Here is a 26333-nt window from a genome sequence, read left to right as displayed (position 1 = left end):
GGGATTCGGAAACCTTTCGATTACGGGTCCGCTTCCTTACTCGCTGGGCCACCGCTGCCCCTTTGTGAATCAGTATTGATCATTTTCAGTAGCAAATCACACCTGGCACAACTGCACAGAAGAGAAGAGAGTATAGCAGGTTTCTATCAAAGTTTATTAGAAGACATCAGTTTCCTATTTGCAGAATAAGGTTTGTCACGATCACACACTCCTAATGAGAAGAGTAGAAAAATAGACACTTTCCACAACTCCTTACAAGGATCTACAAGAAAGCATTTTTGTCCTGATTACAAACAAGACTTAATTTTTTTTTTCTTCCCAAGGCTCATGATTGGTACCGAACCTTTAAAAATACTCTGAGGGGAAGGGCGAGACGGTCGGTACACTGGGGGACATGGGACCACGGAGAGGTTGGTTGACACCGGCTTGTAGAAAAGGTTTGCATAAGACAGGAAGATGGGCAGCCTCTGGCAAAGAAGGCACTCAATCGTCTCTGATATATCTATGTAAAAAATAGAATAATAATTACATGATACCATTTAAATTGCAAAAAAAAAAAAAAAGTCAACACTTCAACAAATCAACGCATGAAAGCGGAAGGACATTGTCCGGGGCGAGGCGGACGCCAACCCAACACAGGCTGCCAGAGGGTGGCGCTACTGCAGAATTTAGTGCAACGCTTCTCTACATTCTTTTACTTCTGCCATGACAGTTTTGACCGAGTAAAGAAAAAAAAAAACTATATCAATGAAATGTAGTGGTGACAGAAGAGACAAAAATAAACTTTTAATGGGCGTTGACCAAAATCATTAGTTCCTAAATTACTTCTTAATTAGCAACAGATAGAGATTAGCAACTGAAAACACGAGAGTAACTAAAATACTAATGCACATTCTATGCTTCCTTAAGAAAGGGACTAAATGAAATATGAAATAAATGATCTTTAGAAAAGCTGGACTGTAAGGCTGGTGGCCTGGTTGAGCGAACGATGGGACGTCACACTGCAGAGGTAACACAACTGGGTTAGTTGGGTTTTCACCACAGACCATGTGATCATACTTCGCCCTCTGCTGCTTTGGGGAAATTGACACCATCAGTCGGTTTGGGGACACTGGACATGCTGCACTCAATCAAGAGTGCAGACAAGGACGCCCCATAGCATCCCTCGATTGATGACATGCTGAAGAAGCTTTCTGCAGAAGTCTACTGCAGGATTCTTCAGCCCTTTCCAGCTTCTACCTCCAGCCAGGTCTGAAGCCTCTATGGCCGATCGGAATCAGTAATTACCTGAAAACAGTGATTTAATATGCTAAAAACGCCTCAGGGACCAGGGATCCCTCCTGAACCTGGTAGATATGGAACCACAGGGCCTAAGCAAGTGTGCAGCTGTAAAATGAAAGTGTGGACTGAAAGTCCTGAACCTCAGGCAAGTCAAGATAATCCTCCCAAACATCTACCCATGAGGCTGCAGGTTTTTGGTGAAGCTAAAAGTTCAGTGTCATGGGGAAGGGGCTTTTCCCAAAATATGCTCAGACTAAAAGAGAATCTAATGTTTGGTACCTAATGTCTGTAGACCTCCATTGGCTGGACACTTAATCAAGCCTTGCAAGCCTACATCAATACTCTGAAGGTCACATGGGGTCAACAGAAGGCAACAGAACCGAACATCCACCTTTTTTTTCTTGTTGCTGCAGGAAGCCTGAGCAAAACATGGAGATCCTGATGTCGGGCATTTCGTACAGATGCATCACACTTAGCGGCTGAGATTTATGGCGGAAGGAGCCTGGTGCGGTGCTGACAGAGGTAGGCGACGTATAAGAGGAGCGTGGAGGTCAGGTTTCAGGCTGACTCGGCAGTAAAGACAGGTGAGTCGGGAAGCAGAGCCGGAGGACCAGGGTCACAGAGGACTTCAGCCCAATCCAAAGCTGCAGTAATGTTTAAATGGGCCTCCAGTTCCTCTGGATGAAAATGATCGAACTAACAAAGAACAGTAAATGAGGTGAATGGACGACATGATTGGTGTGATGGATTCATATCTGTCCCATGAAGGCAAGTCTTGTAAAAGCACTCCCACCTGACACCGTGACCCCTCGGGTGAACACTGGTCTCCATGATTGTTCAAGCTCAGAACAGGGTTAAGCCGATCATTAACATTGTGGATGATAAATAACTTCCGACTGACAATGTTGATCAAATGTTTTTTTTTTCTCCTTTTTCATTGGTCCAATGAATGGATCAATCAGCAATGCCACCAAGAATTCTGCAGAGCTGTGTTAGGGTTAAAATGAGGGGAGGACCTGGTCCACCTTTCAACCAAAAACCACAGATCAGTGTCCTCCCCCCCTGGTCAATATCTGAGATGTTTCAGGTGTCTTCCTACCTGACAGTGTAGCTGCGTCTAGTTCTAACCACTGACGCACATGGGAGAATTCCAGGCTTTTCTACGAACACGCAGCACTATATGCGGAGGCTCGGGTGCTAGTGTAAGGTCGAAGGCGTCTTCAGAATTGACATAAATAAATAGATCAAACGAGAACGGAAACGCTTGAAAGTTCTCTCTGAGAAGAGAGCAAACGAGGGAAATAGTTCCCGGCGGGGTGGGAGGAGCTTCGCTTCGCCACACGGAAATATAACATCAACCAGGAGACACGTTGACAGAGCGGTACAAACGTGGAAATTTGCACCTGAAGAATGCCAAGCCACCAAACCACTCAGAGTGCAGACTTCCTGTACGTGTATTCTGTTTTGTTGGGGGACCTGCGTTCCCTGCTTCCCACCCCCAGAACCCCGTCCTCGACAGACCCCCCACCCAAACCTCCAGTCCCTTCGACAGCCGGCCTGCGGCCAGGGGTCCACTCCTCGTAAGACTCTGGGGGACACAGGGGGCCCAGTCCACAAGTGAGGTCTGTTTCGGTTTTGGGGCGTCCCCGTGGACAATGAGGGGCTCCGCTTTGTGTTGCACTTTGTGAAGCCAGAGCCAGGTCCAGCCTCTGAGGCGGCTGCTCCAGGACGTCCAGGTGAAAGCCCTCGTTGGCGGCCCGGCCGGGGCCCTGAGCCTCGGGGGCGTATCCAGGTGGCATCAGGCCTCCTGGAACTGCTGGACGACTGTGGCTGTAGAGGTCAGGGCCGGCATACGGTGGCCCGGGATGCCGGCTGGAGAACTCGTAGAGGTCTGGGAAGTCAGGCTGGCCCTCGGGCTTGGGCTCGGCGGCATGCCTCTTGCGTGAGGAAGAGGACGAGTGTGGCTGACGGCTTGGGTAACAGTGGGTAACTGCGGGCGTCTGTGTTGCAGGGGTGAAGGGGTGTGGGTCATGGGCTTCAACCTCCATGTTTACTTCTGGCATGCGGCACTCCTTCAGGGTCATGGCCGACACCCCCATGGCAATGTCTGGCATGAATTTATTAATCACTGGTTCCATATTCTGTTGGATAAAAACAAGACATGATCACAGTCTTTCACTTCCAAACTTCACTGGAACAAAATTCGATATTAACATTTTCTCAAAAGAATGCAGAGAAAGAAATGTACTCTTACACTCACTAATATTTTTTTTCGGGGGGTAATGAGCATTTTAATTTGTTTCGAGAAAAGGGGGAAGGTCTTTGTAAATTAGGGCCAACAGGCTTTTGCAAGTTACATTTATACTAAATGGGTGGTAGTAGCCTAGTGCCGCAACACACTCACACAGGACCCAGGTTCAAATCCCACTTACTACCATTGTGTCCCTGAGCAAGACACTTAACCCTAAGTTGCTCCAGGGGGGACTGTCCCTGTAACTACTGATTGTAAGTTGCTCTGGATAAAGGTGTCTGGTAAATGCTGTAAATGTAAATACTATGAAAGCCCCAAAACACTCTCGCCAAAACGGATCGGGCCAGAAACCAGGTTGAAATGTGTCCATGCTCAGCAGCGAATGACTTTGGTCTCCACTCACCCCCTGCTTCTCTGGGTAGACATTGCGGCCCTCTGCTGAGGGACTGGTGCGGTCTGAAGGTAGGACCTTTGGTCCCGGCGGGTAGGCTGGACTCCCCATCTTAGATGAGGGCTGCCGATGGAACAGGCTGTGATTGCAGGGGTATGAGAACGACCGGGACGGCGGCTGGGTGGGGGCCCGCGGCCTCCAGCCCGCCTTAATGTGACCGAGGCCAGGCGTGGCTGGAGGGTGGTAGGGGGGTGGCGGGGGTGGCAGCGGAGGACGAAAGCAGACCAGCGTCTCCAGTTCGGTCAACATGCTCTCCACCGCCGGGGTGCTGTTCACACGGCAGCGGCCTGACTGGCGAAGGGCCATCACAGGACTCTCGTCTCCAAAGCGCTCTTCTGGGAAGAACTTGTGGGGGTTCTAAACAAAGTAAAGAAGAAAGCACTGATTCTGGTGTGAAACGAGAATAAAATATTCCTCCAAAACCCAGCAGGACCAAATCTGAGACGGAAAAGCCTTCGATGAACAGGACGCACTGGTCTGTTACAAGTTTGAGGGGAATCGTTGCAGAAGCCATCCTGCTCACCTGCAGAAGTTCTGTAGCCACATCCGGCAGGCCAAACTCCCGCAGCACGCGGATCTGCAGCTCGTAGCTGACGGTGGCACCCTCCCCACAATTCAGGGCGTACGCCCTCTGAACCTGATCGGTGTGGCGCAACTCTTGCATCCGCCTGATCATTTCCTTCACCACAGGCAGTTTGGGAACTGACGGTGCAGAGTAGAGAGATGAAAGCGATGTAAAATAAAGAAATAAAAACTTACAAAGATTGTGGAAAAAGCAAGTTGCAGTCAAGTTACAATTTATTCTAAACAAAAAAATGTAATCATTTTTATGGTGTTTTTATTACAGACTTTGCAAATGAATTAGTCATAATTAAATCACAATAATTTCTTTAAAATAAAGCTTGCTATAAAAAGGTAGATAAGTGTTTCAAAGAGCCTCGGTATGGGAGTAAAATTAAATGGCCTCGCCAATAAAGCGGTTCATGGTGTACATTTGTGAAAGTGAAGTGACTGTTATAGTGATACACTGCAGCACAGCACACGGTGCACACAGTGAAATTTGTCCTCTGCATTTAACCATCACCCTTGGTGAGCAGTGGGCGGCCATGACAGGCGCCCGGGGAGCAGTGTGTGGGGATGCCCCGAGAGAAAATTCACAGTGTGTGGGGATGGTACTTTGCTCAGTGGCACCTGGGCGGATTGGGATTCAAACCGGCAACCTTCTGATTATGGGGCCGCTTCCTTAACCGCTAGGCCACCACCGCCCCGAGAGAAAGTTCACACAGGAAGTGAACCACATGGAACTATGTAAATTGCGTTACATTTTCTTTTTGCTTTATAAATAGATTGTGATTACTAACAGGCCACACCCTAAAATGTTCATCATTACATATTTAGATACAGCGAAATGACTACCTACCTGGTATTTCATTGGCCACGACGGAGGGCGGAGCTGTTTGGCCGCTCGACATCTGCTGGTGGTTGACCATGTGGCAGCACTGCGGCACGGCGTTGTTCACCATGTAGAGCGTGTCGGGGACGTTGGACATGCGCACCATGCGCAGACGCACCAGGTCAGTCTGTTCCACCATCATTTCCTCCAGGACAGCCTGAATTTACATGCGAGAACACACACACACACACACACACAACCTGGATTCACACCTGGCAACCTTGGAGAAAGTCTCCAAAGACCTGCCACACTTCTACTGTTTGAGAAAGTAAAGGCGATGACTGCTGATTACACTGTTACCGTATGACATGCCCACCAACCAGTGTTCATCAGAGCTTGAGCCAGATTGAACTTTGACCTATATAACACTTTCATTCCTCTTACAGCACACATTGAGAATGCAGTCATACCCAAGAACACAAACACACACAAACAGCTTTTTATATCTGATGAGGAATGGAGTCTTGAGGAAATAATTGTGTGTGCAAATTGTATATGGCTGAGCTGTGTGTGTGAGAAAGGGAATTGTTTATTTAGGTCAAAGTTCATTCAGCCACAGGCTCAGAAAAGTTTCAGATGGGATCCCTTCACAGTAGAATTCACCTTGGCCTCCTCCACGTACGGAGTGAAGAGGCGTGGTCGGACGTAGATCCCAGCATTTTTTTGACGCAGCCATGTGTTGGCCTTCCCACCTTCTGCTGTGGGTAGCATGTCAGCGGGAGGGGTGCTGATCAGACCTCTCTTCATCTGCAGGGAGGAAGAGGAGGAGGCAGCAGGAGGTTAGGTTGCTCCCGTTAGGATCACCTACATGTACGAAAACACACACACATACACTCACCGCATCAGTCAGAACTTCGCTGTTAGGCGGCAGGATGTGGTCTGTGCGCACGTGGGGCAGGAGAGGAGACAGGATCTCCTTCAGCTCTTCAGGGTCGAGATCTCTCCTCTTCACCCCCCGCTTGTTCACACTGTGGGCTGTTCCACTGAGGAGGTTGGGCTCTGTACGTGTGAGTATAACAAAATGAAATACAAACATATTTTAACATATACACATATATGAACCTAAGGAAATTAATTGATTATTTTGAACTATTTCAAGAAAAAGGTCAAATTCACAAACTTTCTACCAAAAAAAAAAAAATCATACATGACTGTGGTGGCCTAACCCACCAAGGGTCAAGGTACCCCTTTAACAAGGTACTGTCGACCCACTGCTCATGATGGGGTGATGGGTTAAATGCAGGGGACACATTCTTGATTAAAAAGTACAACACAAATTAAAATCATTTATATATCAATCACCACCACCATCAAATGTTACAAAACTTTATCCAAGAAAAAAGTGGAGTTGTGAATGGAATTAAATTCAGACGAATCCTCCCATTATGAGAAATACATTTTAGTACGTGGGCTACTGTGTGTTATGGGGTCTGTGCTGTGATTAAGGAAGTTTACCTCGCTCTGCCATCCTCTTGATCAGCTGCTGCTCGCCCCACTTTACCACATATTTGAGGATGTCCTGCTCACTGACCTGTAAAGCAGTTTCAGCACACATTCGTACACACACACACACACACACACACACACACTTAAATTTATGGCATTTATCAGACGCCCTTATCCAGAGCGCCTTACAATCAGTAGTTACAGGGACAGTCCCCCCCCTGGAGACACTCAGTAAGTGTCTTGCTCAGAGACACAATGGGGTGTGAACCTCTGACTTTGTGATTTTTACGTGTGGACGTTATGTAATTACGGTACCGGGACGCGTGGACCCTCAAAAACTCCACAACATCTTCTTATCCCTACTCAACCCCCCGACTCCCCCTGCCCCAACTTCATTAACAGCTGATGATTTTGCCAACTTCTTCACAGGGAAGATTGAAAAAATCTGTGAGACATTCTCCACCACTAATCCTACTCTTCCTTCTGAAAATTCGACAACTACTCTAAATCAATTTTCTAAGATCACATCTGATGAAATCATTCAGATTATATCCACAGGCAACCCAACCACCTGTCCACTAGATCCAATACCTTCTGCAATGTTTCAAACTATCTCCCCTGACCTCATCCCTTTCATTTCTTATATCATAAACAGCTCAATCTCACCAGGTCACGTACCATCCGCCTTCAAAACAGCCAGGGTTCTTCCAATCCTAAAGAAACCCACTGCTGATCCTACAGACATTAACAATTACAGACCAGTTTCCCTCCTCTCATTTCTATCCAAAATCCTTGAGCGCTGTGTCTACAACCAGCTATCACTCCATTTATCACAGAACAACCTCCTGGATCCTAACCAGTCTGGCTTCAGAACAGCTCATTCCACCGAGACTGCCCTTTTGGCGGTTACCGAGCAGCTACATGCAGCCAGATTGGCAAAACTGTCATCAGTTCTTATTCTCCTTGACCTATCTGCTGCATTTGACACCGTTAACCACAAGACTCTCTTGGCAATCCTGAAGAGGCTTGGAATTCGGGGCTCAGCATGGCAGTGGTTTGCTTCCTACCTTGATGAGCGATCTTACCAAGTGACTTGGAAAGGATCCACCTCTACCTCACGTAGACTCTCCACTGGTGTCCCTCAAGGCTCGGTGCTAGGTCCTCTCCTTTTCTCCCTCTACACGAGATCACTTGGTGAGGTCATTTCCTCACATGGATTATCCTACCACTGCTATGCTGAAGACACACAACTCCTCTTCTCCTTTCCTCCCTCTGATCTTCATGCTGCTTCCAAAATCTCTGCATGTCTAACAGACATCTCGTCTTGGATGGCAGCCCATCACCTCCAACTCAATCCCACCAAAACTGAACTAATATTCATTCCAGCGGATTCTTCACCACATCAGGATCTTGCTATTTACCTAGACAACTCGCAGCTCTCTCCTTCTGCAACAGCCCGCAACCTTGGCGTAACAATAGACAACCAACTCTCCTTCTCAACTCACATCAGCAATCTTTCCCGCTCATGTAGATTCCTTCTCTACAATATCAGACGAATCCGCCCTTACCTGTCAACCCAGGCCACCCAACTACTGGTTCAGTCCTTAGTAATCTCACGACTGGACTACTGCAACTCCCTTCTAGCTGGTCTACCTCTATATACCATCCGACCTCTTCAACTCATACAAAATGCAGCAGCACGACTGATCTTCAACCTTCCCAAATTCTCCCATACCACCCCTCTGCTATGTTCCCTTCACTGGCTCCCAGTAGCTGCACGCATCAGGTTCAAAATACTGATGCTGGCCTACAAAGCCAAACATGGAGCAGCACCATCCTACCTCACAGCCCTTATTACACCTCGCACTGCACCTCGTTTACTCCGAGCCTCCAGTACTGCTCGCCTGGTCCCTCCATCTCTGAAGGTAAAAGGAAAACATTCATCTAGACTCTTCTCCGTCTTGGCCCCTCGGTGGTGGAATGAACTTCCCCTCGAGGTCAGAACAACTCAGTCACTGAGCACCTTCAAACGACAGCTCAAGACCTTCCTCTTTAAAGAATATTTAGATTAAATTGTAATTTTCTTGTTGTCGAACTTTGTGTACAGAATCTACAACAGAGTGAATTAAATAGATGTATTTATAGTTGTGAGTCCTAGTGAACCGGAATTGATCTCTTCATCGATGGTAACTTGAAAGCACGTTGTAAGTCGCTCTGGATAAGGGCGTCTGCCAAATGCCGTAAATGTAAATGTCGTGTAGTTACATTCTCAGGGCCCAGGAAGACAGAAACAGCCTTTGCATGGTTGTGTGAAAGTTGTATTTGAGGCTATGTTCTATAAAATCATTAGTCATTAGTCCTGACAGACCAGAATATGTGCCTGTTTAAGTGAGAATAAATAGGGAACATTTTGAAACGAGTATAAATAAACGGGCATGCACACAGGAAAAGCATATGACCTTCCCCACTTCATTAGTACCGGAAAGCTGAATTTCTATTATGCCACAATGTCTGTTTTCTGCTCTAATTAAAAGTGTGTGTGATTCCGTTTTTCGTTTCAGGTAAAGAGAAATGTCAAAGCAAACTGGGACAGGTGCTCTGACAGACTGGTGAAACTGACCTGGAGGTAGTCCGACTGGAAGGCGTTGAGCAGATGCTCTTTGCTGAGCTCATAGAGAACGCCTGAGGTCACCGCCTGACTGAATTCCTCACACAGGAAGTGCATGACCTGTCGGTGCACCCACTTGGAGCCATATGGCTGAGAGCTCCACTTCAGGATGGGCACCACCGAGTCCAGAGTGATGTTCTCCACCACAATGTCCTCACAACCTGTAGGCAGAGGGGCATGTTTACTAGTGTAAGGTCAAATACGTCATCATGATAACCAAGTCCATAAAAACATGAAAGAACAGCATTTGCATATCTGAACTTCTCTATTTGTTGCTGTTAATATTTCTGCTACCTAAAACACAACATTTTTGCATACAGATTGCAAAACTCCTCAGTCTATTGTGATGACTGACATTTGTCACATGTACTACTTCCCTGATGGATGCTTTGAACATGTCACAGGTGCAGTGTAGCACAGGAAGTGTTGCCAGATTGGAATATTTTGGATTAAGCAGTGTCCTAGACTATGAGCATTTTTGAATGCTTGAAGTTCACTTTGAGTCTAAGACTTGGCTTAATCCATGAAGGGGAAGCTAACCTTAAAGTTTAATAGTTTGACCGTCTTCGCAAAAGCCACACATTTAGCACAGTTCCATGTTGACATAAGTGTGCACGTAATTTGACATTGTATGCATCACAGAAATGACATGGCCCTATTTTATTGTTAAAGATAAAAATTGAAAGAAACACAGAAAGTCCAGTCACAGAAAGACAGGTAGGGGTCCTGAAGGTTTCCTGACATCCAGAGATCATGACATTACATCCACTTCGGATAAAGTTGGTACCAAAGCATATGGGGGGGGGAGAAAAATTTTTTTTGTCTACGCTCGAGAACATAGGTTTGTGCCCATTTAAAATTTTAATTTAAAGACATAAAACCACATTGAGAGCTTAGGAACACGATGCCCCACACACTGCTCCCCGGGCGCCTGTCATGGCTGCCCACTGCTCACTAAGGGTGATGGTTAAATGCAGAGGACACATTTTGTTGTGTGCACTGTGTGCTGTACTGCAGTCTGTGACTTTATACTCCGGTGCTGAGTGTTCTGGTTTCTGATACTTGTATAACAGTTTTTTTTTTGCTATGGACACAATCGTAAACTTGATGTTGAGGAGTCTGGGTTTGGTGGATTCCAGGTTTCCTACCTGACAGCACAGTAGCCTAAAACTAGGACAATATGAGAAATCCAACAGAATACAAAAAACTATGTAAACAGGTGTCAATTCAGATGGAAATGAAATGTCAATTTTGAAAATGTGTCAAAGCGGCCAGGGTGAAACTGCACCCTCCCAAGCAATGTCCCTGAGACCCATCTTATTAAAGTTGTGAAGTTAAGTGATTGTCACTTGTGATACACAGCACACGGTGCACACAGTGAAATTTGTCCCCTGCATTGGTGATGTATAATCACCCCGAGTGAGCAGTGGGCAGCAGTGTGTGCAACTCCACACGCTCCTCGTTACTTTTCTTTCACCCCACAACAAGCTTCTTCTTTGTGGAGGCGTGCCACGCACTGCCAGGCCACCGTCACCGACCGATGGGGCTCGGCGCCCCGGGGCGGACACGCTCCCACGCTGTGAGCCTGCTGTGTTGGTGCCGGTGTGGGAGAAAACCGCTTAAAACCGATCGAGGGGTGGGAGAGAAAATGGAGCAGCAGCAGATAGGAGAACTCTGGCTGGAGGGGAGCAGACCATCTGGAGAGAAGAGACGTCATTGGCACAAGGACACAGAAGGACCCTGAAGACCAGTGTGGAAAGCACCGCGTTCCGGGGCCATTTAAGTCCTGGCTGCGACCGAGCACATTTTGAAATTGGAGTTGGGTGAACACCAGCGTGTTAAATCCCACCTCGGACCTTGTGTGGAGTTTTTTGGCGCGGGTTTCCTCCCCCTGTCGTGTACACCAGCCATTGGACATTAATAATGATTCTTTTCTGGCAGGTGTGGAACATGCTGACCAGACCCCCACCTCGGGTTATTATATAACCTAAATCACTTATTACAGATTGGTTCCTCATGGATAATTCAATTGATATTTACCCATTACTCCAAACCACAAAAAAAAAAAAAAAAGTTCATTTCTTGGACTTGTGACAATTCAAATAAAAAAATCTTCTAAATAAAATACTTTGGACTCCTTCTTCCCGACCCCACTGCCTCCTGCACGTTAGTGGATTTGTAAGACGCTGTGTCGCTGCTGCTGGGGCCCAGAATCTTGCTCATTTACCCACTTTTACACGAACACACCGTACGACAAAATAATTATCCACGTCCGTACTGGATGATGAAGGCCTGCCGAGTGCCTGCCAGGCTTTCATGTCACAGAGATCGCTCTTCAATTCCCTGAGGTTACAACTGGCTGCACAACACAGTGCGTGTGTGTGTGTGTGTGTGTGTGTGTGGGCAGGCAAGAAAACATGTGCATCTGCCTGCTGTCTGTATTCCTCTACACACTTTTTCCACAGTGAAGAAATGACAGTTGCAGGAAATGTCAACATCAGCTCTCGAATCTGATAAATCATAACTACTCAGCACAATTCCTTTATACATCTGATCAAGATTCGACAACAGGAACAATTTGAAGGTCCCAATTACAATTATTATTATTTTTTTATATCAGTATTAGTTGGTCCCCTAATACTGTATCTGAAGTCTCTTTCCGAATTTCAGCCGTAGTGCAGAATTACAGCCACTTTGATCCAGAACCACTATGAGATTTCCCAGGATGCACTGTTTCAGTGTCTTTAGCTTTAAATGATAATGAGGAGGAGAGAGGTGGGACATTCAGGGTGCATTCAAGGAAATGACTTCATCAACACCATTCACCAACCACAATGTAGACAGGAAGTAGTGTCTTCCTGTCTGTTTTCCAGAAAGAAAAAAAAAAGAAAAAAAAAATCAAATTAACCCCCAGATTCCCTGAACAAAAAAAAAAACAAACAAAAAAAAACATTTATGCTCATTTTTACATCCAATCACCGAGCAACTGCAATGTTTTGTGGACAAAGCACAAGAAACGGGAGGTAACCCCGAAATATCAGTTTGAGCTCTCGGTGAAGCAGAATGGCCAAAACACTCTTTACACCTATCGCCATTTCTAGCCACTGCAGGACCACAGACAGACTCGGGGAACTCGTATTAAACACTTCGCAATGTTCTTAATAGGGGACCTTTAATTAAACACATTCAAAATCACATATTGAGAAGCCAAAAAAAAAAAAAAAAAAATCTGTATAAAACAGAAGACTGCTCACTCAAGAAAAAGTGGGCGAATTTGAAATTCAATAAAGGTGAAACTCAAAGGCCGCCCCTGCGGAGGCAGAGCACAGCGCAGTCGCTGACGGGGTCGAATCGGAGCGCTCGGCTATTCATTACAGGCCGGCCGACACCGGCACAGGACGGAGGGATCGTGTGTCCGGTGGGACCGGCTGCGGCTTTTTATTTATTGTGTTACGAACCTTCGCTTCCAGTGAATGAAGACCCCCTCGCCACGGCTGAGAATTTTGTCACCGTGCATGCTTGCCTGAGGTGAGAGACCAGACTTTGCAATTCAGTCACCACTCTGTACCCGGCAGTGACACTTTCTAGAAGCTTCAAATCCCCCCTCCCCCCCAGCCCCTTCCGAACGAATCAGTGAAGAACGTGCACCCACCTTGGGCCAGCATGCTGAACTCCAGGAACAGGGCGATGTGGTAGAGCTCCATGGCCTCCTCGGCCCGGGCCATGGTGCCTTTTCCGGCCACCAGCGCCTGCACCTCGCCGAGGCTGCCGGCGGACGGGCTGCCCCTCAGCACCAGGGACAGGTCCACGCCGTCGGTGTACATGCAGCGCAGGATGACGCGGGCGTACTTCTTGGGGATGATGGACTCGTCCAGGATGATGCGCGTGGGGGTCTGGAGCGTGCGCTCGGTCATCTCCTCCCCCGTGCGGATGCGCCGCTGCAGCAGGTTGCGGAAGAAGGGCGAGCGGGCGGACAGCACGGCCTTGTGGGCGCGCAGCTCCTCGTCGCCGCCGCCGCCCCCGGCCATCGGCGTTGCCGGGCTCTGGACGGTGCAGCCGCCCCCTACGCTCCCCCTGCCTCCGCACACGGAGCTTCCGAAGGCCTCCATCAGCTCGGAGTCGGAGGAGAAGCTGAGCAGCGAGTCGTAGTAGCACATGCTGTCGCACAGCGCGCGCATGTCCGCCTCCAGCGAGCTGGGGGTCCCGAACTCCTCGCTCAGCCGCACCAGGACCTCCACGTTCTGCAGCCGGGCGTCCTCGCTGCCCAGCTCGCCCGTGTAGAGGTAGTGTAGCAGCGAGGAGAACATGGGCGCGTCCATCCCCGCCGTGCCGACGTCCAACAGCACTTCCGCCCCGAACCCCGGCGACGTGGACAGCAGGGATTTGAAGAAGGGGCACCGGGCCGCCAGTACGGCGCGGTGCGCCGGGAAACACGCGTCCTGGAAGATCAGGTCCACGTCTGTGCAATACTTGTGCTGGTAGAGCAGAGCCAGGTCGCTCTGCAGCGACTGTGCTTCGGGCCGGGCCAAACACGCCGCCAGGCTCAGCTCCTTCAGTGCCGCCGTGCCCTCGTACTCCTCCACCAACGCGTTGACGTCCCGCACGTCCCAGCCCGACACCAGGTCCCGCATCTGTCGCGTGTGGTCAGCCGAGCGGCTGGACTTGCGACGTTTGATGAAGCGCCTCTTCAGGGTCGCCAGACCTGAGCTCTTCTTCTTTTTGTCCTGAGGACTGTATAGTTTAGACTCGCCTCCATAACCGGGCGGTGCATAGGATGACCCTGAAAGAGGGAAAGACATGGCGTTCGTTTAGAGAGAAAACACACACACACAAACCATACATATTATATAAACATATGCAAATACACCAATCAGTCATTATGACCACCCATCTAACTGGAAAGCATTTTTACTAGGGGCGTGTATTGGCAAGGATCTCACTATATGATACGGATCACGATACATTTATATCACGAAATAATGTGATATTGTACATGCGATATTCTACAACGTTATAACAGAGCTGAAGTACAAGATGCTGTGATCGTTCTGTCGTGTTTTGCGATTTCACTCTGCCTGAAATGTGAAGCAGTAATTCAAATGTACCCAGCTGTACAGCGCCATCTACAGGACAGGAGGTTGTAGTCACACACGGATTCTCATCTGTGCGGACCTCACTAAAGAAAACGGCCAACAGAACCACCCAGTGGTCCAAATTTTCATACAAAAATACTGATATCTAATGTCCCTGTATCGACACAATATCACCATGAAAATTATCACAATATATTACTGTATCGATAACACCCCTAATTTTCTACAGTATATTAATTAACCTGCTGGAAATTTTAGAACAGTCCAGGTTTTTAAACTGATTAAATATTTTAATAGTGGAATTACCGCTAGCAACCAGGTCGCACTAGCGGTAAGTACAGCTAAATAACCCACCTTCCCACCCTCCACCGGACGCAAAGGCAGAATTTTTGCTAGTAACAAAAGTATTGGGACATGTCACCATTACATCTCTAGGTATTTTTATGACATCCCATTGTAAAAATACCGCCATCAACACTATAAAAGCTTTCACATAACAGGAGAGTTTTTTTATGAATCCAGAAGAGCATTTGTGAATTTCTGTTGTTCCCAAACTCTTCCACTTTGCAATGAAACAATTTACAGTACAAAGTGGAATAGGTAAAAGGTGAGAAATGTCACAATTATTGTACCTTACGAAAGTACCATTTTCAGAGTGAGCTGAAATCGTAGATGTTTGTAAATGCAGACTGCATTGCTAGGTGCTTGAACCTGAATTTAGTGATCAAGAGGTGCGTCCCAATGCTTCTGTGAGTAGTATCTATATTAATAATGATACTAAAAATGCTTCTGCTCCTACCATCCAAATTATTATCTCCTGTGGATGTTAATGCAAAACAACTTGAACCTATGACAAAGAGAAAACAAATTAGTTTGCATTCATAAACAGGAGAATGAAATTTTTAAAGCAGTTTGAAAATGGTCTTTAAGGCATAACAACTCAAAAACAATCAAATAAAAAGGTCTTCAAAATATAAGGATTATTGCTTAAAAAAAAAAAAAAAACATGATCCTTTTATTGAACTTTTCTGTCACACACATTTTTAAGGAAAACATTAAATGTTAAAATAAAACTACTTCTGCCCACAAGCAAAAGTGCTTGTTGGCAGTGAAACCTGAACAGCATTTCGCTGGAATATTTTAGAGGGAACTCATTTTGCAATGATAGATTTTTGCAATCATGTGATTTTGAATAAATCTGCATAAAGTGAAATGACTGATAAGCAAATTTGCAAAAATAGAAAGGAAGAAAACTTTCACAAGTAAAATAATTAATGTAAATAAAGAATTAAATGTGTGTTTAATGCTTGAAAGTTACTTTGCTCATGTTAATTACCACTGGGGCCAGAGGTACAGAGTTTAAACTGCATTACATTAGAGGACCACATGAGTCACGCTTTCCAGAAAAGTTGGGATGTTCCTGAAATTTGGATAAAATTCAAACTAAAAGACTTTCAAAATCACATGAGCCAATATTTTCTTCACAACAGAAAAGAAGTTTAAAAAGGCACCTTCATTTAAAGAGTGTCCCAACTTTCAGAATTTGGGTTGTACATCATCTTTATGAAATACTCCGTTAAAAGACGAATTGATAAACTAAATAAAAGGGAAATTAAGACGCCATAATATGAATGTACGCCATTATGTGACCTGTCGATCACTATTTCCTTTAATTGTGACTTCTGCATTAGCCTCGCCGTCTAGATTGTCAGGAAAATATTTCTTTTTAATTAATTGATCACTGCATTGTCAAAGTTTGAATTATGACGTTATGTATGTTCATATTTTAGTAAAAACAGGCTTTGGCACATTCTTGAGTTGTTAGTGATTGTGTTCATTAACATCAACCTCCATCTTACAGAACTATTGCAAAAAAAGTCTGATGAAGACAAAAATTGAATGATACGCAATTTAAGCTTCACTTTAATGTTTGCTTCATGAACAATGATCCCAAGCACACGCATGCACTAAATACATTGATATTATTTGGGGCGTGTCCAGGAGCAATCTAGCGGGTATCTACAAAGGGACTGAGAAGCAGCAGGAGTGAAGGGTTGTACCTATGAAGGTCTGCTGTGTTTGAGAATTACCCCCAAAGCGAGGGGAGCATGAGTGAGGGTAGCTGGAGGCATTCACCCCCATCCTCTTCCTCGATCAGCGTCAGCCTCCTCGTTCTTAGTGGCAGTGCTGGTGCCAGTCCTGCTGCAGCTGCATGCCGACCAAGGGGTGGTGGCGCCTGGGTCACTGCGCTGTCAGTGAAAGGGACCTAACTCTTTCGAGCCATACCTGCAATTAGAAAATAATAGATAGAAAATGTGTTAAATGGATCTTGAATCTAGATATAGAATTGTCAATTTTGAGATCTAATACAATCCTCTCCGAGACCTGACAGATGGGACGGACGGGATTTACTCAACTCCCACAAGATTAAGTAAGAGCACCTAACCAGACCCAATGCGGACAACTGTGGGTTCACACCGAAAATTAACAGAGTACAGTGAAAAACTGGATTCCAAGCAGATATGTGCAATTTAAACATCAGTGAAGTTCATATTTTGGGTCTTCATATTTGGGTCAGACTGTTCACAGAAAAATGGCTCTGCAATGGCTCTGCCTAGGACTGGCCGGGAATTATTAAATTGAGCGATTAACAATCCTGGCTACTTCACTAGGGTCCTTAGGCTTTGTTGAAGGTGCGATCTCAGGTTTCCAGCACTTCACTGCAACCAGAACCAGTGCAGAAACCCAAAGAAAACTAAAATATGCTAAATATATACAAAAATCTAAACAAGTGCAGCATAAACAAAATGTGTTATTTTCTATCAATCTGGCACTTAAAACACCTGTATTGTGTGTCTATTGAATTTAATACCATCCCATAGACCCTGAATATAAGGCAACACCACTTTTTTCCAGGATAAAAACAAAAAACCCAAAATGAGTGTTTGATAATGCATGTGTGCATATTATATCCAGTAGATAAATACTACTCTCAGTCCATTACTGTGGACTCGCCGTATGTTGCTGCTGGTGAATCGTGGTGGGACGTTAAACATGTTTTACCAGATCATGGAGGAAAAGCAATATCAGAACCCAAAACAGAAAACTGGAGGAAATTGCTTGCATCACGACCGCACAAACACTTAAAACAAGAGCAATGCAGAAGGAAGTACCAAGAATAGCAATAGAGATACATATAAAAAAAGTGAAAGGCACTCTTTATAATTTTAATAAAATAGATAGGGTCTGATATAGATTATGCAGAGCCTCAATAGAATATGAATAGCATGTGAAAGAGCTCCGGAGGATGAGGGTTGGATTGAGGCTGGGTTACATGAGGCTAAAGAGTTCTGGTGAAAACCGAAGAGCCGGGCCGGCTGCAGCTCCGCGAACCTTACACGCGCAGGGCAAAGCACAGTCCGAGAACAAAGCAATGTAACCTGCAGCTCCGCTTTACTCCTGTTCTCAGACACACCCTTCCCTGCACACACACCTCAACACCAGTGGCACCTTTGTGATCCGCCAAGGTGCCACTGAGCAGAGCAAAGGATGATTGTTAAATGCAGGCCATTTTTCGTTGTGTCACCATGTGCTGTGCATCACAATGACGACCACTTCATCTTCACTTCACTAGAACCTGCCCACTTGTGTACACCATGTATTTCTAGACTGGGTATGTTCTACATGTTGCTAGGTAACTAGGTTCTAGATGACTAGGTACTAGGTGTGTATTGGCAAGGATCTCACTATACGATACGTATCACATGACAAAGAGCACCGTTTCTGACCTGGCACAACATGCAAAGCATGGGGCATCTTTAGTGATGTTTGCACGTGTGGTGTGTTAAGCGGGTTTATGTCATCCAGAAGGAAAAAGTAGAACGTGTGCAAGCCGCCCACTTCTAGTCCGTCCACCATTTAAAAACTGCACGAGCTTCTTATGCACACGTACGAATACGTTAAAAAACTCTACTAGCAGCTTTGCTTTATCTATTTATGTAAAGCGTTCAGTAATGAACAAGTCCCATGCTATGCATGGAGCGCTGTAATTAGTGCCAGGACAAAGATTGTGTGTATATGACCTTACTGGGACAAAAAGTCAATTGTTAAGGAAGTGGCCCCGTAATCAGAAGGTTGCTGGTTTGAATCCCGATCTGCCAAGGTACCACTGAGGTGCCACTGAGCAAAGCACCGTCCCCACACACTGCTCCCTGGGCGCCTGTCATGGCTGCCTACTGCTCACTCAGGGTGATGGGTTAAATGCAGAGGACAAATTTCACTGTGTGCTGTGCATCACGTGTGACAATCACTTCACAAAACAAAAATAAAAACGATCAGTTTCTTTTCTCTAGATTTGAACAGAGAGGAGCTGTAATGACTTGTCCCCTTCCGTCCCCTGTATTATGACTGTGAATTTATGACAGATGAAATGTCCTCTGCTCGTGAGCGAGGCTTCGCCCTTTCCAAGGCTGGCAGGGCCCGAGGAATGATTCATACAGCCGCTCAAGCTCCTCAAGGTTTTTTTTTTAGATTTTTGGGTAAGATTTGTCAAATGAATTTTCCTGAAACATCTGATGATGCCTTAAAAGGTCAGGGCAGCACAAGACAACGGGACATTTGAGGGGAATTTGGCCATCCTTCTGAAGCAGTCATATTGGAACATGAAGATGCTCATAGTCCATGAGATCAGAGTGCGTTGTTCCTGCAGAATCATTTTATTTTGTACATTTCCGATGTTCTCTAAAGAGCATTCCCATTTGTGCCAATAATAATTGTTCCGCTATAAACGCAGCACTAAGAGTGGAATTCCTGAGGACATCGGTGTTCCAGCGAGCCAGGCCTCTCGCATGCGTGGAACCGATTGGGCAAGCGGTACAGTTCCGGCACCGACAGCCTCTGCTGAGCGCACGTTGACGTCGCGTTGGTCTGCAGCGCAACAGGAAACAAGTGTAGCGGGCTGGAGCGGCCGGAAACGTGAATACGGATGATTCCGCGGTTGCGTCCGCGTTTTCCAAATCATAGGGCCCTACGTACAAGACAACATTACGTGGAATGTGCCGTGATGAGTGACCACTCCCCTGCCATAACGTGCGTGTTTCTGAAGCCCACGCTTATAACGCAGGCATAACAACGCAACGCTGCTGTGTGGCTAATAAACCAAGTCGCTGGTGTTCTTGATAAGATCAACCTTTATTAGTCCCACAAGTGGGAAATTGCATGTGTCACGGCAGAAAGTGGATAGAAACAGAGGTAATAGCAGCAAAAATAAATATGTAAGGTATATATCTACAAATGTACAATTCAAATCTACAAATGTACAATGGGTACACCTGTACAGTTGGTAATTACCGCGGTGTATTTGAAGTGTGTTTGTGAGGTCAACTGTGAGGTCTTTGATATAGAGCCTGACCTTCTGAACCTCTCCTTCCCACATCGTGGGTGCAGCAGCCTGCCACTGAAGGAGCTGCTCAGTGCTGTCGGAGTTTCCTGCATGGGGTGGGATGACAGCTAGGCCACCATTCTCCTGTCACTCACCACCTCCACTGGGTCCAGAGGGCATCCTAGAAATGAGCTGGCCCTCCGGATCAGCCTGTTCAGCCTCTTTCTGTCCCCAGTGGAGATGCTGCCTCCCCAGCAGACCACAACGTAAAAGATGGCCGATGCCACTACAGTGTCATAAAAAGTGGCCCCTGTACTCCAAAAGACCTGAGCCTGCGCAGCAGGTACAGCCTGCTCTGCTCTTTCCTGTAGAGGGCATCAGAATTGTTAGTCCAGTCCAGTTTATTGTTCAGATGAACCCCAAGGTACCTGTAGCTCTGCACAGCGTCAATGTCCAGACCCTGGATGTTCAGTGGTTGTAGTGGAGGATGTTTGTGTCTGTGGAAGTCTACCACCAGCTCCTTGGTTTTTCCGATGTTGATCTGGAGGTAGTTCCGCTGGCACCAGTCCACAAAGTCCCGTGTCAGTTCAGTGTATAATTACAGTTAAACCTCATCTTGGTGCTGAGGAATCCAGGCGTATGGAAATGTTGTATTTAGCTTCTGTTGGAGCTGATCTGAGCGAATGAAGCGGTTCTGCTAGTCGCCAGCTGCAGAAAAAAGGTAAAGCGAACACAAGGCTTTACCACCAGGCTTGATCAGACAATAGATTTGAATAATTCTCTCTATTCTCTCTTCAAAAACAGGAGAATATCAACAAACCATTATGAATAATAACTTTCAACGGTGTTTCATTTGCAACCTGCAAGAAGATCTGCAGTCTGCACTTACCATAACTTCAATTTCTTTTTTCTCAATAAAAGGTCACAAAATTTCTAAGTCAGCGCAAAATAAATAAGTAAAGGTCACCTATCAACTTGTCCTGAGATGGAGGAAAAGATTGATCAAGTTAGACGTGATTAAAGGGATCTGCTACCGTGACGTGTAACTGCTGAAGCGGTGGCATCAGACCTGTGTCCACCATCACATCATTAGACAGACAGCTCGGGCTGCGATCAACGCCTGACCCTAAATATAGCCCACGGCCCGGCAGCCAGAAGATCCACAAATCTGAAGGTGGGGCATTCCATCAAGAGGCCCTGCCCACCAGCTCCAGCCTCACAGCGATGAGAACCGGCGCCGTGGTGGAGATATGGATGCAGGGAGTGGAGAGTGCAGCAATTACAACGCAATAGCTCATCACTGACGGCAATTACCGCACATCAGACCTCAAACGCGAAGCATTGCCAGTAGTGAGTACACATACACACACACATACACACACACACACCAGTCCTGATGAAATGAACAGATAAATGAATAAAATGACTTATGATTGGCACTATCAGCACTGAGGTTCCAAAATTATGTTTGTAAACAGTAAATACATAAATAATCACACACAAAAGGATAATCAAAACTCACAGGGTTATACAGACTACTGTTGTAAATCTTGGCCCGGAGATCATCGTAGTCGGGCTCGGGAAACATGAATTTGTGGTGTATAGTACCTATCTTTTCCATACGAGTGTTTCGAATGTCATAAGTGTTTTATTAAACGTTAGTTTGATCTCCAATTCTCGGCCACCTTTGTCAGGTGATGCATTTTAATAATCACGAGAGACGCGAAAATGGATGCTGAGGAGTTTAAACGGAGACAAGAAGCTGCCGATTATATTCTGTGCATTTCGTAGCACATGCAGAGAAAGCCACATTTCCCTTAAATATTGATACCGCCAATATGAACGTTTTCTGTGAAAGGACAGATATTCTTGTGATTTGGTATGAATTAAAAAAAAAAAAATTTTTTATCATGTTTCCTCCAGGTTCTGCCACCCAATGGTGTGTACACCAGGTGAATTGCTGTAATTAAATTGTCCATAGGTGTCGTGTGTGTCCTGCTGGGGGTTGCCGCTGGTTAAACATTATTATTAGTAATAGTTTATTTAAAAAGTGGCAATTATTTATATAATGGGGGAGTGGTGGCCTAGCATTTAAGGAAGCGGCCCTGTAATCATAAGGTTGTTCGAATCCCGATCCACCAAGGTGCCACTGAGCAAAGCACCGTCCCCACACACTGCTCCCCGGGCGCCTGTCATGGCTGCCCACTGCTCAGGATGATGGGTTAAATGCAGAGGACACATTTCTTTGTGCCACTGTGTGCTGTGCATCACAATGAATCACTTCACTTTTTTGTTTATTGACACTTTTTACAAACTATTATCATGTTTGACATTATTCCAGTTGCTCGGGGTTAAGGGTCTTGCTCAGGGACACAATGGTAGTAAGTGGCTTGTGACTTCGTGGTCTTCTGGTTTGTGGTCTTCTGCACATTTTTAAGACTGTGAAGTGTCCCTTCATGATCATAGTGTCAACCTCAGCAACAAATAGTGACAATAGTGTCACTGTCTGTTGCTGAGGTAAGCAAGCCATTATATTCGTGTTTTTCTTTTGTATGAAGTATCAGAATCTGTACTGGTGTCATAATACCAGCCTGTGTCCTACTTGATATTGTGCCCGATGAAGACAAAAGTGGGAAAAGGCTGTACACATGTATAATATGAACTCTATACACAATGACGAAAATGTACAAGAACATTCAAGCAAAAGGCGAGACAGATGAGAGAGAAAATGACTTTGTACACTGAAGAGCAGGAGTTTCTCTCCTCCTGATGAAACGCTTGCAGAATCAAATTTCAAAGCGTCATTTCTGCGAGTCGGGCCCTGGTGAGGCGATGACATGATGTGCAGAAAGAGAATGTGACACTGTTCCACTCGGAAACACCCACAGGGCTCCATGCTGGACTGCCGTTTTCCACACGGGGACGAGTTCCTTTCAAAATGCTCTGTTTTCTGCAGCCAACCAGACCACAATGAGAGAAGGGCTCTCTGCTTGCAACTCAGCATTCTGGGAAAAGCCACAAGCACAGAATGCCAAAGGCCCTCGGTTGATTTGCTCTTGCAGATCGGGTGGGGGTGAGAGAGGGATGGGACGACGTTGAAATGAGACTGGGACACCCCAGATGAGAGTCTGCACAAGGTTTTTTTTTTTTTTTTTACCATGGGAGAAAGAAAAAGACAATGTCCTATTTTCCTCCCCCTCTTGGATTTCTCTGCTGTTGACAGCAGGCAGAGGTCAGGCAAGAATATTTTTGGAACTCGTAGGACCTTCAAAAGAACACAAGATTCCGGAAGGAGGAAAATTACGTAAAAGTACAAGTCCCTGTTCTCCGTGAACATTCATTCAAGCTGTTCACATTAAAAATGAGCAATCGGCCCTAATCGAGAAGCATGTTAGACCACGAGAGCAGGTCAAAGCACCAGCTGCTCTAAAGACATCGGATAAAATGGCCATGACAGCAAACAGGCCTCAAAAGGACGTTCGAATACGGTGCATGACCCTTACAATGTCATCAGGGCAGGCGGAGCAGAAACGTGGCTTACTTTCCATTAAGCATCATTCTGTGCAAATTAAAATCGCAAAACTGACTTATTTACATTTGCATGCGATATTGTTACACAGTTTTGACACGTTTCACACATAGGTCCTGCAAACAAGTTTATTTTATACAGGGCTACTGTATATATACTGTAGAAGAGGGAAGACCGTGGCGGTCAAGACCGCGGAGACGGTAGAGGAAACCGACGCAACTGGACACTAATGTGAAACTGATTGTTTGTATATTAAATTTGTATATTCAAATATACAGTTTGCTGTTTTAATAGGGACATTGATGGCCTAGCAGTTAAGGAAGTGGTCCCGTAATCAGAAGGTTGCAGGTTCGAATCCCGACCTGCCAAGGTGCCACTGAGCGAAGCACCGTCCCCACACACTGCTCCCCGGGCGCCTGTCATGGTGCCCACTGCTCACCAAGGGTGATGGGTTAAATGCAGAGGACACATTTCGTAGTGTCACCGTGTGCTGTGCTGCTGTGTTTCACAACGACAATCATTACCCTTTCACTAATAAAAATACCATACTGTCTATGGTATTCTGGCTCACAAAACACCACATCACCTTGTAAAAAATAAGCAGCAGGGACCGTTAGGAAGTCAGAAAGTGTTAACTGTGCAGCAAACCGATCAACTTCACAGTCATTTGGTCTGAATAAGTGGAACTTGACTGTTGTCGACAGTGTTGAGATAAACTACTGACTTATCAGTGGATTGATCGTGGAATGTAAAATATTGCAGCCCTTTACGTTTCGATCTTTGTCTGTGGTTCGGTGTACTGAGATATGGGGATCCAGCGGTTCCCCAGCAGCGTCATTCGGCGGGTCACGTGACCTTGCGAACGTAAACACCGTGATTAGCAGAGTCGCGTTTGAACTCGAACAATTCAAAAAGAAAGCGGACGACCAAGGACGCCACGTTCCAGCGGCGGCGAGGCGCCTCGGCTCGGTTTAAACGCGCCCGGGTCTGGCCGTGTGTCGCACGGACGCGGGTCCCGCTGTGACGCAGCAAAGCTAACGAGCGCTAGCTGCACTTTCCCGGACCCGAGGGCGACGCCGCGGGCGTCCGATCCAGACAGTGCGGCGACACCACGACAAGTTTTGACCCGCTGCCGCGGTCGCCCGAGGGGACGCTGGACATGCGCGGCGACTCGCCAAGACGAACCCGGAACCGCCGCGAACGCCCCGCAACTTTTGGCCAGCGGTTCGCGCCGCTCGCCGACCCGTCGACCGAGCCGCTAAAGCGGGGGGAGCTAGTCGGCTACCGGCCCTACCTGAGTCCGGGTTACTGCGCCGCCGCCGGTCTCCCGCTCCGTCTTCTGCACCGATATCACTGACGGCATCCAGCCGAGGAGCCGCGGCCCGGGCTCCGGTGCCGGCCAGCAAGTTCCGAGGGGTGCACGGCTGGGGTGTTTAGCTAGCCGCACACGCACTTCTGCCGCTCGTCATCTCGCCAGCGGCTCCGCCGCCCTCCGCGTCGCGTCCATTGTCCCCCTGGCGAGCTTTTACAAAGTTGGAGCAGCACGACGCCCGCCTGGATCCATTCATTTATTGGCCACGAAGCGAAGCGTCGCCTCCGCTCACGTTTCGCCGCTCGCTGTTCCGAGGCGGAGCGGGTGGGGAGGGGGCGAAGGAACGATCTCCGACCGGGTAGGAGGCGACGGAGCTCCCCCTGGCGGCGAGAGGGCTTTACGCAGCGTGCCGAACACACAACCGTGCAGTAGTGTGGCGCTTTCCTCACCATACATGCGCGCACCAGGATATACAGTAACACCACAGTAATATTGTTTTCTGTTGATGACTCCATAAAATGGCCCGATGGAGATAGAAATAAGACATCGTGTAATGTTGTGTATATTTGAGAAGAGTTGAACTCTTTCCGCACGCAGCAGCGCAGGCGGCCGCTAGGTGGGAGTGTTGAGCCGCAGGTTCATTTTTAACCAAGGCCCTTCCCCAGCACATGATAAAGATTCTCAGTGGAGTTAAGGTCAGGGCACTGTCTGACAGTGATGTGTCGTGTCACAATTAATAGAAATATTCTTGCGCTTAACTACGTATGCATGTACGTACGTACAGCAGCGCCCCGTATCCTGCGTTCTTTGCGTATTCAAAATGAACGGAACGTTTACGGATATGGATGCAGAACCTGTGTAATTTTATAGGGACAGTGTTGCGAGATCCGCACTCAACAGATTTTAATATCTGTCATTCATTTACTTGTTTTGCGGACTCGACACTGACCCCTGGTGGTAAGGAGTACACACTACAGATTACGACGCACAGTACGGACGCAAGTATACCAGCACAAACATTAACAACGCAACTGTGTACTGATATGCATGCGTAGTTCACAGCAAGTATATTTCTGTCTGGAAAGTCCTGGAAATATGACCATGATGTCAGGAAAGGAAAAGCTTTGGTCATTTTGAACGCCACAGGCATATACCGTATGAACAATGCGTGATTGGTACATCACTTAACGTGCTTCCCATCTTACCCCCGATGTGCCCATCACTTAGGAACAAGGACAATCAGATCACATGACCTTTTTCCACTGGTGAAGAGTGAAATCTTCATCGGTGTCCACTGTCCAAGCAATTTGAAGCTGCAATGACAAGTGAATTTCCTATAGTGTGTGTGTGCGCAAATGCTTTTTCTTAAGTCCCCCTGTTAGACACAGACAGTGTTAAATTCACCCTAGTTAGGCTGTCCTAGTTAGGGTACCAGGTCACTGTAGCACCAATATACCACTATAACCACA

At 46.6% G+C, this 26333-nt stretch overlaps 1 protein-coding gene and 1 long non-coding RNA gene across 4 annotated transcripts; one reads left to right on the top strand and one right to left on the bottom strand.

The window, feature by feature from the left end:
* Positions 1 to 133: 133 nt before the first annotated feature.
* btbd7 (BTB (POZ) domain containing 7) lies at positions 134 to 25213 on the bottom strand. Of its 3 annotated transcripts, none has more exons than XM_029002113.1 (14): positions 24847 to 25213; positions 20452 to 20731; positions 16704 to 16929; positions 15443 to 15490; positions 13203 to 14330; positions 9503 to 9711; positions 6892 to 6967; positions 6275 to 6435; positions 6040 to 6183; positions 5404 to 5593; positions 4507 to 4685; positions 3936 to 4340; positions 2816 to 3422; positions 134 to 502 (listed from the first exon to the last, which is right to left on the bottom strand). In XM_029002113.1, the coding sequence occupies exons 3-14, from the start codon at positions 16783 to 16785 to the stop codon at positions 288 to 290; spliced, it is 3444 nt and encodes a 1147-aa protein (XP_028857946.1). In that variant the 5' UTR covers positions 16786 to 16929; positions 20452 to 20731; positions 24847 to 25213; the 3' UTR covers positions 134 to 287. The 3 variants fall into 3 exon arrangements, with proteins under 3 accessions (XP_028857946.1, XP_028857947.1, XP_028857945.1); XM_029002114.1 differs by lacking the exon at positions 24847 to 25213 and adding an exon at positions 20913 to 21112; XM_029002112.1 differs by lacking the exon at positions 20452 to 20731.
* On the top strand, positions 5131 to 6609 carry LOC114802950 (uncharacterized). The gene is made up of 2 exons (XR_003751836.1): positions 5131 to 5557; positions 6190 to 6609. It is a non-coding gene; the product is annotated as an uncharacterized LOC114802950 (long non-coding RNA).
* Positions 25214 to 26333: the final 1120 nt, after the last annotated feature.

The sequence above is a fragment of the Denticeps clupeoides genome, chromosome 14, assembly GCF_900700375.1.
Source record: "Denticeps clupeoides chromosome 14, fDenClu1.1, whole genome shotgun sequence".
Classification (NCBI taxonomy): domain Eukaryota; kingdom Metazoa; phylum Chordata; class Actinopteri; order Clupeiformes; family Denticipitidae; genus Denticeps; species Denticeps clupeoides.
This window is presented reverse-complemented; position numbering and strand designations above follow the sequence as displayed.

What these genes read in the sequence shown, in the direction of transcription:
- btbd7 (XM_029002113.1), bottom strand. Translation starts at nt 16,785, where the DNA reads ATGGGGGTGAATGCCTCCAGCTACCCTCACTCATGCTCCCCTCGCTTT. An exon ending in TCCAGTCGGACTACCTCCAG is followed by an intron (nt 6,968 to 9,502) that starts GTCAGTTTCACC and finishes ACTGCTTTACAG; the next exon opens with GTCAGTGAGCAGGACATCCT. An exon ending in GGCTGTCGAAGGGACTGGAG is followed by an intron (nt 503 to 2,815) that starts GTTTGGGTGGGG and finishes TTTTTTACATAG; the next exon opens with ATATATCAGAGACGATTGAG.